The following is a 15,151-nucleotide window of genomic DNA, read 5'->3' on the forward strand; positions in this document are numbered from 1 at the left end:
ATGTTTTAGCAAGGCCATATGGCAGCATCATGCTAAAACACTAACTCTTCTTGCCCCATCATTTAATTTACATGCTTTTTGAACTCCAGTTATCTAATTATACATGCACGCATTTTTGTGGCTTGTGGTTTTCTGAAGCTGTTGAGCTATCATCAGTTTGGACCAAATGGCTACAGGGACTTTTATCCTCCCCGGTGTCCCGTCCCTTCCTGTCCCCTACACCTGGTTCCCCCTCTTTAAAGGGGTTCTTGCACCAGTGTTCCGGGTCCGGTATCGTTGTTCTGTGTGTGGTATGAGAGTGAGTGTGCGTATGTCATGTGTGTGGACAGCGGGCTGGTGTGGCCGCAGGGCAGACCCTGGGCGGATCTCGCCCATAAGGCATGGCAGAGTTGGAGGGCCTCTGGAGTTAAGGTGAGTGTATGTGGACTGTGTGTGTCCCCCTTGTGATTGAGCCTTTCCTTTTTCCCAAGCAGATTTGTATATATTTTTTACGTTCTGCATAGAACTCATGCGCATGGGTCCTTCCCTTCCTTTGGGTTGTGACAATACTCATGTTTTAATACATCTGTTTAAAGGTGCCCTTCCATAAATGTATTCTATGCATTTGATGCTTTGTCTGTAGTATATTATTTTTGCTCCAGGAGCAATAATGACAGCATATTTGGTCATATCACATCATATTTGTGATGTAGGCTTTTTACAATGGTCATTGTGTGGTTTGTGTGACTAGTATTTATCTCTCATATTATCTGCAAGCATCAGTAAAATAGTCTAAAATTGTTTTCCACTACTTACAGAGCATTTTTTTTATTTCATGCCGTAACTATCAATGCGCCAGTGTTTTATTATCTAAACCTGCTCATACACACCACCAGAATCCTTATTTTGGTCTTCCATTTTAAAAGTCAACAGATGTTCTCAGTTCCACATATTAGTTCATCAGAGGGGTTCAGTGGAGGACAAAACAAAAGGCTGTCTGAAGAAAATATAGAAATTCCTGCAGATCCCCTCCTAGGCTTGTGTTAAGTCAAATTAACTTCACTGTGAGTGCACATTTGAAGTAAGAGAACAAAGATTTTTTACTTTTCGCTTCTGTAATCTGGATCCATGGTTATCGCTGTCTGTCATTGCATCTTGATCCTTCCCTAAAACCCTCCGTATGTTAGGTCACGCCGTTAAAGAAGAGATTTTGCTTTATTCAAGGGTGTCAAGATTTGTGAAGATTTGCAAAGGCCTCCAGTATGACCAGTCACCTTTGGCAGAGGATTGTGTGAAACCCTACATAATTTTTGCCCATTCAGTGAAATACTGTACTGTGCATCTCTGCAAATGAATGACTCTTGTGCTTGCTGTCAATGTAAGACAATAACAACTAAGTTTCAATATTTTCCCTTTCATGCAGCTCATATTTTGATGAACAGACAGAATGCTGCATGAGCCTCATCCTCTCAGTGGTGTGGATAGGTTAAGACCTCTCAACCTAGTTTCGTATGAAGGGTATGAAAAAACAAGCATGGACGGTGTGATTTACCACTGGTTTCAATTCAGTGGAATTTAATTTGGAATAATCATCAACAACAACATTAAAAATAAAATGTATAATTCAGCCAGCATCTTATTTGCACGTTCAAAAAGAGGTAGATCTTTATATGACAATGACCTTCAAAAATCCTTCACTGTTTAAGAGTTACATATAAATGCTTATATACTAATGCAATCTTTTCTTAATGTAATGATTATTGATGCATGAACATTCATCATGAACATAATCATTTTTCTGCATCAGGACACATTTAGTATTCTTACTGTTGTGCACGTGGGAGTAAGAGACTCACTCTTTGCATCTAAGATGAAGGGGAGGTCAAGGCGTCCCACAGGATCACAAAGGACACACCTTCAGTGTGCTGAGAAACACACAGATTTATGCCAATATGCATACACACCCACGCAGAAGCAAACACATAGAATTCACATATACAACCTTGCCCACAAGAATAAGTAACCATTGATGTTTTTGATGATTAGTATTTCTATGATAGAAAAATTCTGAAAAATCTGATTACAGAAGGATTAAATGAAAGCAAAAAGTCAAGGTATGCTTCACGTCACTGCTGTTCATCATAGTGATTGCTCATGTTACAGATGGAAAAAAAAACTAAACTTCCCCTGTTCTTTGGCCAAAATGCAGCCTAATAATCTAATCTTCATACACACACCAGCTTTCCCAATACATCCCAAGAGCATCTCTGCCCAACTTCATTCAGACAACACAAAAGGGCTCTGCAGATGCTCAGGGCTCATTACAGTCACTGTGTAGCAATGAATGGGTTCAGCTCTGGCAAGTGCAGCAGTCATCTCTCGGCATGAAGTTTTTTTGGCCTAGTCCAGTCTAGAGATGGAAATCACAAAGGAGTTGATTCACCTTCCTTTGTCCTCAGAATGCAATCACATGAAGATATCAGAAAGTGGAATGTGATGCTTGCATCTTTTTCCCACTGAATCATCATATCAAAAGATTGAGTTTCAGCAAGCAAAATGGCAGGGCTACTACTGGTGGTTTGTGGTTCAGACCTCGGGACCACCTTGTCAATTTAGCTGCCAATTCCCATGGCACTTTTGCCCCATGTGAAAGAATTTCTTGGTCATGTCTCGGTGTTGGATTTTGCTTACAGCCAGGCTGTTATGTTCAATGGGATGGATTTAGTTTTCTCACATTAACAACGTGTCAGTTTGCAGGGCACTGGAGCAGCTTATGGCAGTCCATTATAGATCTCTCACATAGTGTGCACAAGCTGTTCAACGAATGTCTACTTCTGCTGTGGCCCAATACATCTCTGTCTCTCAAGAGGTCCGTGAGGGATATGAGGAACGAAAAAGCTGTGATAATAAAACGGCATTATTATTACAGCGTCTTGCACTTGAATATAAAGTTTTCACCTCAGTTTACTCAAGCTGCTGTGTACCAACATCTGGACATGGATTACACACAGCTTAACAGTATATTGAAGAGGGCCATGCCTTAACCATTCTGACAGATAGATCATGACTATTTACTGATTTATTTATTTATTTATGGGAGAGGCAGATCTAAAAAGGAGATGGTGAAAAGTGAAGTGATTGTTGTTGTGAAACACTGCAGCACATCTAACGGTGCACACAATGAAATCTGTCCTCTGCATTTAACCCTTTACCTTAGTGAGCAGTAGGCAGCCATGAAAGGTGCAGGGTGTGTGAGGATGGTATCTTGCTCAAGGGGACCTCGGTGGTACCTTGGTGGTTTGTGATTTGAACCTACAATCTTCCAATTATGAGTCTGCTTCCTTACTAGCTAGGCCAGCACTGCCCATATTCCTCTCTGAAAGCTTATTATAACTTTTAATAATAGAACAAATCATGCCAATAAGATGCCCACATCTTCATATAATTAACTTATACATTATTTGAACCAATTAGTGTTTAGGCACTGTCAATGTGACAATATTCATACTAAAAACTATTCTGATTAAAATGGACGTACTGTTCTCATTATCAATGCAACAAGGACAAACACTTAGTGCTCTTGAGAGAAAGAGAAATAGAGAATAAAGCATGTGTGTCTTTTTCATTCAATGTAAAAGATCTTAAGACTCTCCAATGGCACTAGGTGCATGTAATGTATCTCTGCTGTTAGATGCACAAAAATGAAGTGGTTGAAAGATGAAAAAGAGCGTTGTGGAGGGGGAGGCAAGAGTGGAGAAATAGAAGAGAAGCCGACAGGAAAAAAAAAAGTGTGTGCAAAGGGAAGAGAGAGAATAAGAGGAATTTACATGTCTCCTCCACAGAGCTTTCATGCTTTTTTTTGTAGTATATTTCATCCCCTCCAGCAGATATACCAGTGGCATGAAATGGAGAACTTAATTCAAGGGATGGTGGGGGGTAAAGAGAAAAATACGCATGCACTACACTACCCCTGTATGCTGCCGCACCCCTGGGTCTGCTGCTTTTTGGTTTGTAGCCGAGGCCATTATCTCAGGCATGGCACGACTTTAGACCAGCCTCAGTGCTGAGAGCCCTGGATAAAGGGCTGGGCTCAAAGGGGAGAGGATGTTCAGCTTGCTAAAGCCATGGAATCAGAATGCATTGCAAATGAGTCATTAAGAAAAAAATAAAATAAAACAATAATATGAAGAAGTATGAGAATTCAGTTTGATATGCATGTATTTACTAGCATTGCGTGTATTTTCCAAGCTCTTACCTAAGGTGCCAAAGAGAGTGCAACCTCAATTCAACATTGACTTGAACTCTTGGCCTTCTGTACAAACCTCTAATTGCTTTCCATAAGTGTAGCACTCGGGCATTAGCAGACGTACTTGAGTCTGCCCTATGTAATTGCCTCTTGAGCTGCATGCACCCTCTTCGGTGGAGTCACGGTGGATATGCAAGAGCCTAAAAACATTGTTCAGTCAGCCTCCTGTTGGCTGAAGCACATTTATATTGTGTGGGTGTGGAGAAAATATGGCACTATGGGCAAAAAACTTGTTTTTAGCAAGTTACATGGTAAAATAAAATCATATGACAACCAGAGCCATTGCTACCAAACCCAGCGACACATAATGTCCTATTACAGCATCCTTAAATAATAATTGGAAGGAGAGGCTTTTAAGAAAATGAAAGGATAACTTGGAATACACAATGATGCTCATTAGCAGGAAATGTGTGGCAGCCACCGCCACCCATGCATGAGTTCCACAGTAGCGACTGCAGCTATTTTTACCATCCGCCGCTGCTCGGCTTCTTCTTTATGATCAGCCTGGCTAGATGATCCCCCTCCATGGACACGCATTTATCTGGGCGGTGGAGCAGTGCTGTCACCTCAGTAAAGCCAAGGGAGCCATAATTCATCATTTGTTTTCATCCTGCGATGACTTCTCAAAGATGATACTCATAGAAATAAACACTGTCAGTTATAATTATCTAGTTGGTGGAAAATAAATAAATTAATAAGGTGCATTTCTTTTGGTTTTTCAGAGGCAATGCTTTTCCATTTGCTAGGCGAACTCTCCAAATGTTTCAGATTTTTTTCACCCAAGAGCCTATTCCCATGACACATTGCTTGACTGTTTCTGTCACTGGATTTTTCATGGTTTCTTTTTCGAAAGAATATATGGTTGCTTAGGGAATCAGTTGCCAGGCACTTCAAACACTCGGTTTTGCCAACATTTCTCCACTGCTGAAATGCTGATGTCTTGGCAGAGGCTTAGCATTGCTCAATACGGGGACTTAAATAACCACAAGATAAAAAAAAACAATAGTTACAGCGTAAAAAACATCACAAACAGCAACATACATATGATTTGCAAAAGGCAAAACTTAATAAAGGCAAAACAAGGTACGTTTAATGACACTATGACCTGGCAACAGTCCTCAAGTCATCTTTTCCAATATGATTCTGCGGGCATCTCATACTGACTGCCATTTTGCTGCTACTGTTTGCTTTTGTTGAAGTGATTGGGCAGTAGTGGCCCGGCGGTTGAGGGGGCAGCCCCCATAATCAGAAGGTTGCTGGTTCGAATCCCAACCCACCAAGTTGCCACTGAGCAATGTATCGTCCCCACACACTCCTCTCCGGGCGCCTGTCATGGCTGCCCACTGCTCACCAAGGGTGATGGATTAAAAGCAGAGGACACATTTTGATGTGTGCTGTGCTGCAGTGTTTCACTATGACGATTGCCATTGTGAAACAATCTCAAGAAGCTATGGTAGCAAGCGTTTGATATGGAAACCACGCAGATCCCTCATTTAACAAAGAGTCTCTCTCATTGCGTTCTACTCATCCATATGGATGTATGAATCCATGTCCTGATGCAATGAGAATCCTGTGTTTATAGTAGGAGGTTTATGCTTTATCTTAAAAGGGTTTGTTGGTTTCTGAATTAATCATCAAAGCAACAAAAGGGCTTCTTTTATTTTGCAGTGAAATGAACAGAGTAGAGTGGATGGGGTGGGATAGTTTTCGGGACTCCATGACAGCTAAAAACCCGGCACGTGTTGCCAGGCACGAGAGCAGTGAGGCAGCGCGAGAGAGGAGATTGCATAATGTTCAGCAGGGACGTTCCTCAAGCGCCGGGGAAACGGCTGAGGCACGTGCAGAGACAGGGGGTCCCTGCCCTCTTCCTCCCAGTTCTACTGTTGACCAGCCCCATGTGACGCTGGATCAAGGTCATGATGCTGCATCAATAGTCCCTCTGTCTCTACTGTGCCACACTGAAGAGGAGGAACCTCAGGTAGACAGCCTCTCCTTGCCGCCTGATGCAACAGTGCAGATTGGTCCTGTCATGGATGCATTGCTCAGCTGTGAATCAAGCTCAAAGTGGCTGAGCTGTGTCACAGGTTTGTCACCTTCATGGTACGTTTCTTTCATATGGAGTGTTTCTGATCCTTTCGGCACATCCAGGGTATGATTCTTCATCTCAGGTCTTAAGTGCTTTTTACCACTGGCACTTTTTGTTGTTTTTCAAAAATGCTCAGAATATGTGAGGCACATGAAAAAAGGAGGAAATGGCCAATGCAGCTGCCTTGCAATGAGAATTTTCTAATCTTGTCCTGAGCTTGTTTTCATGGGTGTCCTGGATAAGCAGGTTTAGGAAATGAATTTAGGAAATCAGGTCAAAAAAAAATTGGGGGGCATCCTGCACTTTTAATACCTTTTTAAAAGGTCATGACGTAAAATAGAAAAGCACAGTCCCTTTTGCCCTCAGCTGTTGAATACTATGCCATGTGGAGTAGAAGGAGAGATTAGGAACGTTTCATTATGCACGTTCGCTGCCCTCAGCTCCAAGTGCTGCAAGTGCTTTCTGCGAAAAAATGTAAAAAAATTGGAGCTCGAGCTGATCCATTGTGAGGCAGTACTCCCTGATCTGTACCCTGCTCACTCCCAATCCACTTAGCCTGCCTTTACCTGATATGATCCCTGTGCTTTTAACTTGGCATCATCTAATATTGAAGTGGCATGGCAACAAAAAAATCCCTCAAACACTCTCCCCCTCCCCGCATATCACTTTTAGTCGTTGTTATCCCACTAACCCACATGTTTCCTGCATTCTTTTCTTTCAGGACTATACTTTGACAATGTATTTCCAGCAAGCCTGGCGGGACAAGAGGCTATCCTACTCCGAGATTCCCCTCAATCTCACGCTGGATAACCGGGTAGCGGACCAGCTGTGGGTTCCGGACACATACTTCCTTAACGACAAGAAGTCTTTCGTCCACGGAGTGACAGTAAAGAACAGGATGATCCGCCTGCATCCAGATGGCACAGTGCTCTATGGCCTAAGGTCTGATTATTTGTACTTCTTTCTTCCTTGGTTAGGTCATGTGTGTGCATGCGTGCATGTGTGTGTGTGTGTAACAGCGATGACATAGTAGCCAATAAATGGGCTGTCTCATTTGTCCACAAACTGAATGCTGTGCATTTACAGATGATGTGTAATTACCTACCATTTTTCAACATGGCTCCATTGGGAACGGGTAAGGCAGCTAGCTGACTGCCAGGTTGACTGTTTGTGGTTTAAAAGTATAAAGGATGTAAGAGAGTGATGTACTGACTTCAACATCATCTGAATAATCCTGATGCATCATTGTATAGTAACAATGAAATAATATAGAGCAGTTTTTTTTTTATTTGTTTGATCATGTGCAATGCTGCCAATTTTAGTCATGCTCTTACATGCGCTTCCATTCTTCCACTAATGCATATGAATGCATCAAACAAAGATACTGTCAATGTTTGTAAGTGTGGAGCAATGAGCTTCAATTTAGTATTAAAATTACCATGACCATAAAATACTGAAGGTGCTGTTTCAATATTTCCCTGCATTGAAGACTTGTCTCACTGCAGGTACAGATAACCATTTGCCAACTTTAAATCAAGAGTGAAGATATTTTATATGATCCCATCTGCAAATGTCTCTGATATCAGCCTCCCCTGTTCTCGGTTCTTCTTCATAACTGCCATGTACTTGGGCCGTTGGCTCAGTTCAGAGAATCGTGTTACATAACTCCATGCGGATGCGCTCTTTCCTCTGGAGTAAAGTGCAGCGAGCCGATTGCTGCACGGAATGATTCATTGATTATTAAATGTGCCAACCGTGGCTGAGGCTAGATCGCTCAGAGTGATTAGCGTAGCTAAATACAAAATAATCTCATCTTCTACCAAAACAGTGTGCCTTCCCACAACTGTTGGAGACTGAGGATAGCTCACTCCTTCACCGCCTTCTCATTGCCCTTTACCTATTCATTATTATCTCAGAAGGTTGCCGGCTCGAATGCCGAGCCGCTAAGGTACCACTGAGGGGCTACTGAGCAAAGCACCGTCCCCACACACTGCTCCCCGGGTGCCTGTCATGGCTGCCCACTGCTCCCTAAGGGTGATGGTTAAAAGCAGAGGACACATTTCGTTGTGTGCACCGTGTGCTGTGTTGCAGTGTATCACAATGACAACCACTTTCACTAATCTGCATATTTGTGTACGGTGTTCACCCCAATGATATCTTCAACTCAACGTGTGCGTCCTACAATCCAGGGCAGCAAACAGCAGCAATAATTGTGCCACTGCAGAGATTTATGGTGGGTGAATTATGCTCTTGCACATGTACGGAGGTGTCGGCTCAAAGCTTGGAGAGAGATGTAGGCACTTGGGGACCCACGTCATTTGTTATTGATGGTAGCCTGGAAATCCTCGCAACTCACGATTGTGCAATAGATGGTCTTGACAACTGGAATGCATCCAGTATTTTTCTTTCCTGCCTTCATGTATTCATAATTTTTTTGTATTACTGTTCCACAGAGTCTCCTGCAGAGAGTCTCATCAGTTCATTCTAAGCAAATTCCATGAGGGATTTATTTTTTGTTACAAATCTTTGCTTGGATGAACTGATTGTATTAACTTGATCAAAGGTCAGAAGACAAGGTCAGTGTGACCTCATGTATGTCCCATTCTCATGAATGAACAATTTTAAATCAGAAGTAAAATTTCAGGTATATGTACTGATGTGGTGGTGACATATCAAGGGCTCTGTGAGCTCGCTTTCTTGGGAACACAATTTAACTTGAAAGCCGTCTTTAAATTTTCAATCAGTTGTCAAGGTCAGGTTGACCGATGGCTGACTGTAATTCTAGCTTCATATAGCTTGTACTAGGTCATCAATTCTGAAATCCTCAAAGTACATTTCCCTTTCCAAAAATGTTGTCCTTTTTTATGGGGCATGGAAAAACCAGCTGAACAGATATAGAATGCCCAATGCCATATATTAGTGCTAATTCATCCACTCCAGAAAATAAAGGTTTCATTTCACAACAGGGAATAAAGGGTTTATTGGAACTAAACACAAAATGAACATTCTGCTCACAGAAGAGGGCATGAATAACCATTTTCATCATGGAAATTTAAATTAGATTTGGAGCACCCAGTGCTGCAGATAACAGACAGCCACTGTATACAAATAAGTGATAAATATTCAAACTGGCCGATTCATTTATTTGCCATTCAGCTTCCAAATTGCTTGCAGTTGCACAATGGTGTGGCATAAAACAAACACTCTGGGCTTTGACAGTGGCTCAGTGTGTATTTTTGTCACCTCTCGATGACATTTGGAACTCTGCACCAGCAGTCTGAAATGATAATCAAATTCAAGGGCACTTGTCTCTCTTATAGCAGCTCGACCAACAGATATTGAAATGGCATCTGAATGAAAACCCATTTATAAATCTAACAATGGGGTTAATGAATTCTTGTTGGTTTTAATTATCTCCAAATCTGTTTTGCTGTTTGAAAAGCTGATTTGCAAGTTAATTTCAAATTTAATGCATCTCTATATGGACAGCTTGCATGCTTAATTAGGTATACTGTGCAGCTTTAAAATGCATCTTTGAGGTAAGTCACACTGCTCACCAGATATTTTTAGTTGTAGTGACAATGAAGTTTGGGGGTTGTGATTATTTTACTAGTTTGCACATTAAGATTATTGAGAGAATGAGAGAATGATTATTGGAGCAGTGGTGGCCTAGCAGTCAAGGAAGCAGCCCCGTAATCAGAAGGTTGCCGTTTTGGATCCCGATCTGCCAAGGTGCCACTGAGGTGCCACTGATGGCTGCCCACTGCGCACCAAGGGTGATGGTTAAAAGCAGAGGACACATTTTCTTGTGTCACCATGTGCTGCGATGCAGTGTATCACAATGACTTTTACTTTTCACTTTATTTCACAGTGAATGTTAGCAATTTAGTAACATCAACAGCATTGGAATTTGAATAAAATGTCAAAGTAAAGTCAAAGTGATTTGGTTTTGGAACCTACTCATTATATTTTTCACGATCTTTCACGGCATCATTATCCAGCAGGAGAAACCTGGAAAAGGACCAGTTCTCTCCTGCTTTGAAAATTATTGTTCACTAGCTGATGAAAAGATCTTGAAGCATGCTACTTCGAAGTACAGTATGAAACTGAGAGAAGATGGAGCTTGTTGTTTAGAGTGAGGATGAGGACGACACCGTTTCACTTTCCTGTGACAAGTGTGGCTGCTGTTCCCTGGATTTCTCTGTGGAGACAGTGCCCTGCCACTGGTGTCTCTCCAGACCTGGTGGCCTGTCACAATGTGCACTAAGATGTTGGCAGAATTGCAGAGGAGCCGAAAGAAACTCATGACACTGCATGATCTGTCCTGATCTTCAAAGTCTGTTTCCAAAAACCTGTGTCTGATGCAGATGAACTGCTCATACAGCAAACTCAGTTATCCGTTTTCCTTTTTTCTGATTGTCCTTAAGTCACTCCTTTGACATCTTGGCTGTTTGCTTAGGGTCTGAGCGTTCTGGAGCAGGTTTTCATCCAGGATGAAAACCTGCACATTGTACATTGCTGCAGTCGCCTTTCCCTCTATCCTGACTAGTCTCCCAATTCCTGCAGCTTAGAAACATTTTCACAGCATGATGCTGCCACCAACATACTTCACTATAGGGATGGTATTGGCCTGGTGATGAGCGGTGCCTGGTTTCCTCCTAATGTGACGCCCGGCATTCACACCAAAGAGTTCAATGTTTGTCTCGTCAGACCAGAGAATTTTGTATCTCATGGTCTGAGAGTCCTTTGTGCCTTTTACTAAGGGGTGGCTTCCGTCTGGACCCTCTACTATAGAGGCCTGATTGCTACAGAGATGGTTGTCCTTCTAGAAGGTTCTTCTCTGTCCACAGAGGAGCTCTGGAGCTCTGACAGAGCATCGAGTTCTTGGGCACATCTCTGACTAAGGCCCTTCTCAGTTTAGTTGGCCAGCGAGCTCTATGTGGTCCTGTTGGTTTTGAACTTCTTAGGCGTATGGATGATTGAGGCCACTGTGCTCATTGGGAGCTTCAAAGAAGCAATTTTTTTTCTTTATCGTTCCCCATATTTGTGCCTTCAGACAATCCTGTCTCAGAAGTATACAGACAATTTCTTTCACATCATACTTGGTTTGTGCTCTGACATGTACCTTCAACTCTGTCTTCGTCTTCGTCTTCCTCCGCTTATCCGGGTCCGGGGGCAGCAATTGAGGGACTTTATATAGACACGTGTGTGCCTTTCGAATCATGTCCAATCAATTGTTTTTCCACATGTGGACTCCAATTAAGGATGATCAGGGCAAACAGGAGGCCCTTGAGCTCAATGTTGAGCTTCATGGCAAATGTTTTCTTTTTTTTTCTTTCTTTATAAATTAGCAAAGATCTTAAGTAAACTTTTTTTTTTTAATTTGACATTATGGGGTGTTGTGTGTAGAATTCTGAGAAAAAGGATGTAATACAAAATGAGCTAAAAGTGTTGTTCTGTGAATACTTCCCAAATGCCCTGTGTGTGTGTATTTATATAATGTTCAGGGACATGAGACACGGGGACAGGTGTAACGAGGCAAAGGTTGCCTCTATCAGAAAGATCTTTTTATTATGCACCCCTGTTACATTGTAAAGGCCATATGCTAGCGAGCCAGACCTTGTTAATGCCAGCAGAGATGAGAACATGCCAGGCCCTTTCGACTCTTTCTCCTCCCACAGCTGCTGGGATGTGACCATTCTAGCCAAGGTATACATCTTGTTATGGTTTACAGAGTGACAGGATCACATCATTATCCTCAAAAAAGTCTTGTTTTTAGCAGGCTCTGGGTAGCCTGGGATAATCTTGCAGAGTGGCCACAGAAACACACACAGACAAACCCACATTCTCTAAATAAACACTTTCTGGCAGCTGCATGTGTCAGAGCTAAAGTTTCCATGCCCTTTAACTCTGGATGACCCGATGACCACTTACATGTAGAACATTATCCTGGTTTAAAAAAAAAACAAAACAAGAAGAATGTGCATTTTCTGATGAGAAAACATCTGCACAAGATAGTTCAAAACTCTCACACAACCATACAATTTGGATAACTGAAGTGGTCTTATCTCTGGAATATTTTTTCTTTCTTTCTGTTTAGCTTTAAGGGTCATCACCCTATCTCCGTATAATACAGCTCTTGATGGTTATCCTGTTTAGCATCAGGTGCCAGACAGTGGCAGCTGATGTAATGATATCAAAGGGTTCTCCCCCGCAGGTTTTCACATCAGTTGTTTCCCTCCCCTTTTTGTTCTCAAAGAAAGAGTGGCAGTTGAGTCGCACCTGGGGTGCTTTTCCTGTCTGAGCTATTCTGACAGCTTATAACCACGGCAGGATGAAACGGGGGAGCGTTTGACATTGACTCGCAGCCAAACGCCTCTCACTCGCCATTGTCTCCCTGTGAAAAGTTCTAAGAGTGCCCCGCAGTCCAGCAATCACTCCAATGTGGCTGTTAAGTGTTAATAAGACAGGTTATGGCCAGCGATGGTCCATGGCCATCCGAGGAAGTAAGATTTTCACTGTCTTACGGCCATTTGGGTGACAGAAATGCAGGGAGGACTCAAACTAGTGTGCGATGTACAGCGCTTTTGGACTCTCTTGATGGATGTTAATCACACGGTTTAACTCAATTAGGGGACTGGCACAGGGTGGCTACATGGCCAGCAGGGGGCCAATTATGGCGTGGAGAATGGAGCATCTCCGAGAGGTGCATGCCAGACGAAAGGCAGACTCTTTTTCTTTTCCTGGCTCCACTGACTGTTCTACCGCTCCACTTCACCGTTTCCCTGTGTTGTTTGTTCCCTTTCTCTCTCTCTCTCTCTCAAAGGAAAAAATAAAAAAAACTGTGCTTCACAGAAACGGCATCGTGGATATTTTAAGGAGGCTTTTGACGTCTTCAGGTGTAAGTTAAGCTGACGTGAAAAGAGAGGGGGGAAAAGGAAAACAAAGGCGCGGCAGATTACGCCTCTGTGCGCCGCAGCTGGTGATGAAAAACTGCGGAGATCCACCGGACTGGTTATTTATACCCTTCTGCTTGCTCCCATTTCTCAGAGATCTCCTGAGGCAACACAGGGAATCATGTCTCAAGACGGGCAAGCCACTGTTTGCTTGTGCTTGGCAAGGGAGAGCGGCTTGAATCTTATGCCCCCTATCTATTTGAATCTATTTGTGGCCTTTTTCAAACTTTCAAACATCAAGCTCCCGTCTGCTACAATCACAGAATACCAGGTCAATGCATGGGAAGGCCTTATTTAAACTGGGACATGCAGTTGGAATAAGGGAAGATGTTCCTATTGAAATTCAGCATTTAAAAATAAAAAAAGTTTTTGCAGATTTTTGTGAGTAAGAGTAAATCACTTAAAATAAGAATACACCTTATAACAATGTTTATGGTCGCAGAGTCATGTGACAAGCTTTTGCCTTTATGACAATGTGTACAACAGTCCAACAGTTTCTATGATAAGAAGGCGTTTGTTATTTTCTGCAAAGAAACTCTACACGTGTCACAATTGTCAAAAAGACATCTTAAAGGGTAAAGTTATAGGGTCAAGTATAAATCTACTAATGCTGGACTGTTCTGGTTAGGGCTCCAATTTGATGTCTCAATGTTCCTTATTTTTGCAGAATCACCACCACAGCAGCTTGCATGATGGACCTGAGAAGATACCCCTTGGACGAGCAGAACTGCACCCTTGAGATAGAAAGTTGTGAGTGTCCTCCTTTCTCTCTCTGTCTGTCTCCTTCCCCCTCTCTGTCATGCCAAATGCCTTTTGCCATTGTCCCTGTGTCCCTATGTCCCTGTGTTGTATTATTTTGTTATTTCTATTACTGAAGACACAATGTGGGGATGGACATTACATTTACATTTATAGCATTTATCAGACGCCCTTATCCAGAGCGACTTACAACCAGCAACTTAGGGTTTAGTGTCTTGCTCAGGGACACAATGGTAGTAAGTGGGATTCGAACCCGGGTCTTCTGGTTCATAGGTGAGTGTGTTACCCACTAGGCTACTACCACCCTACCACATTAAGCCATCCTCCTTGAAGTACCTGCCCCTTTTTATTGATTATCTTTTTCAAACATGCTGCTTAACAGACTACATCTATTGATCAATAAAAATGAGCGTCCAAGATTAAGTGAAAATTGACTTTTACTCACATTCACTTGTTTGGGTAACATATGAACACTTTCATTATCTTGTCTCCTTAAGGCTGATTTAACTTTGGCTCCAACTCATAATTACTAAGAAATGAAGCAGGGCGCAGTCGTCCCAGTACTTTTCAGCTCAACGTCCTGATGGCGAGGAAGCAGAGAGTACGGGCTCACGATGACTCCCATGTCTTACCTTAACGATACTGACCTTTGCCTCGCTGGAGCCAGAGGACAGTGGGTCCACCACAAGAGAAGTACCTAATCAAATCTAATTGGGACCTGACATGGCCTTGCGAGCGAATGCTACCAGTGGGGCTCTTTTAAACTCTCGTTTCGGCATGGCTCAGTGAGTGACGCCATTAAAGTCGCACAGGCCAATGTGGGTGGGGTGTGTGTGCGCGAGAGACGGAGAAGGGAGTGTGTGTAGGTACCTTGAGATGAACCTCACGGTACACTTAGCAATTCTCCTCTTGAGCACAAAGGCTGCTTCTTAATTTGGTGTCTGACTTATTGCCTAGCGCAACAGCAGCCGTGCAGGGTGAATATTTAATGTCGCTGCCTGATAAAAATTGAAAAAGCGCTGCACACAAGGCCTCCCTTGTTTCATCTTGGCTCATGTTTGCAGT

General features: G+C 42.6%; 1 protein-coding gene across 3 annotated transcripts in view; it reads left to right on the top strand.

Moving 5' to 3' along the window:
* The window catches only part of gabrb2b (gamma-aminobutyric acid type A receptor subunit beta2b), a 58,504-nt gene that overhangs the window by 28,930 nt on the left and 14,423 nt on the right, over positions 1-15,151 (top strand). For all 3 annotated transcript variants that reach the window (XM_028984932.1, XM_028984933.1, XM_028984934.1), the window contains 2 exons: positions 7,093-7,313; positions 13,995-14,077. In XM_028984932.1, the coding sequence (XP_028840765.1) occupies positions 7,093-7,313; positions 13,995-14,077 (304 nt within the window). The remainder of the gene's footprint in view (positions 1-7,092; positions 7,314-13,994; positions 14,078-15,151) is intronic.

Source organism: Denticeps clupeoides, chromosome 6 (genome assembly GCF_900700375.1).
Source record: "Denticeps clupeoides chromosome 6, fDenClu1.1, whole genome shotgun sequence".
In the NCBI taxonomy this organism is placed as follows: Eukaryota; Metazoa; Chordata; class Actinopteri; order Clupeiformes; family Denticipitidae; genus Denticeps; species Denticeps clupeoides.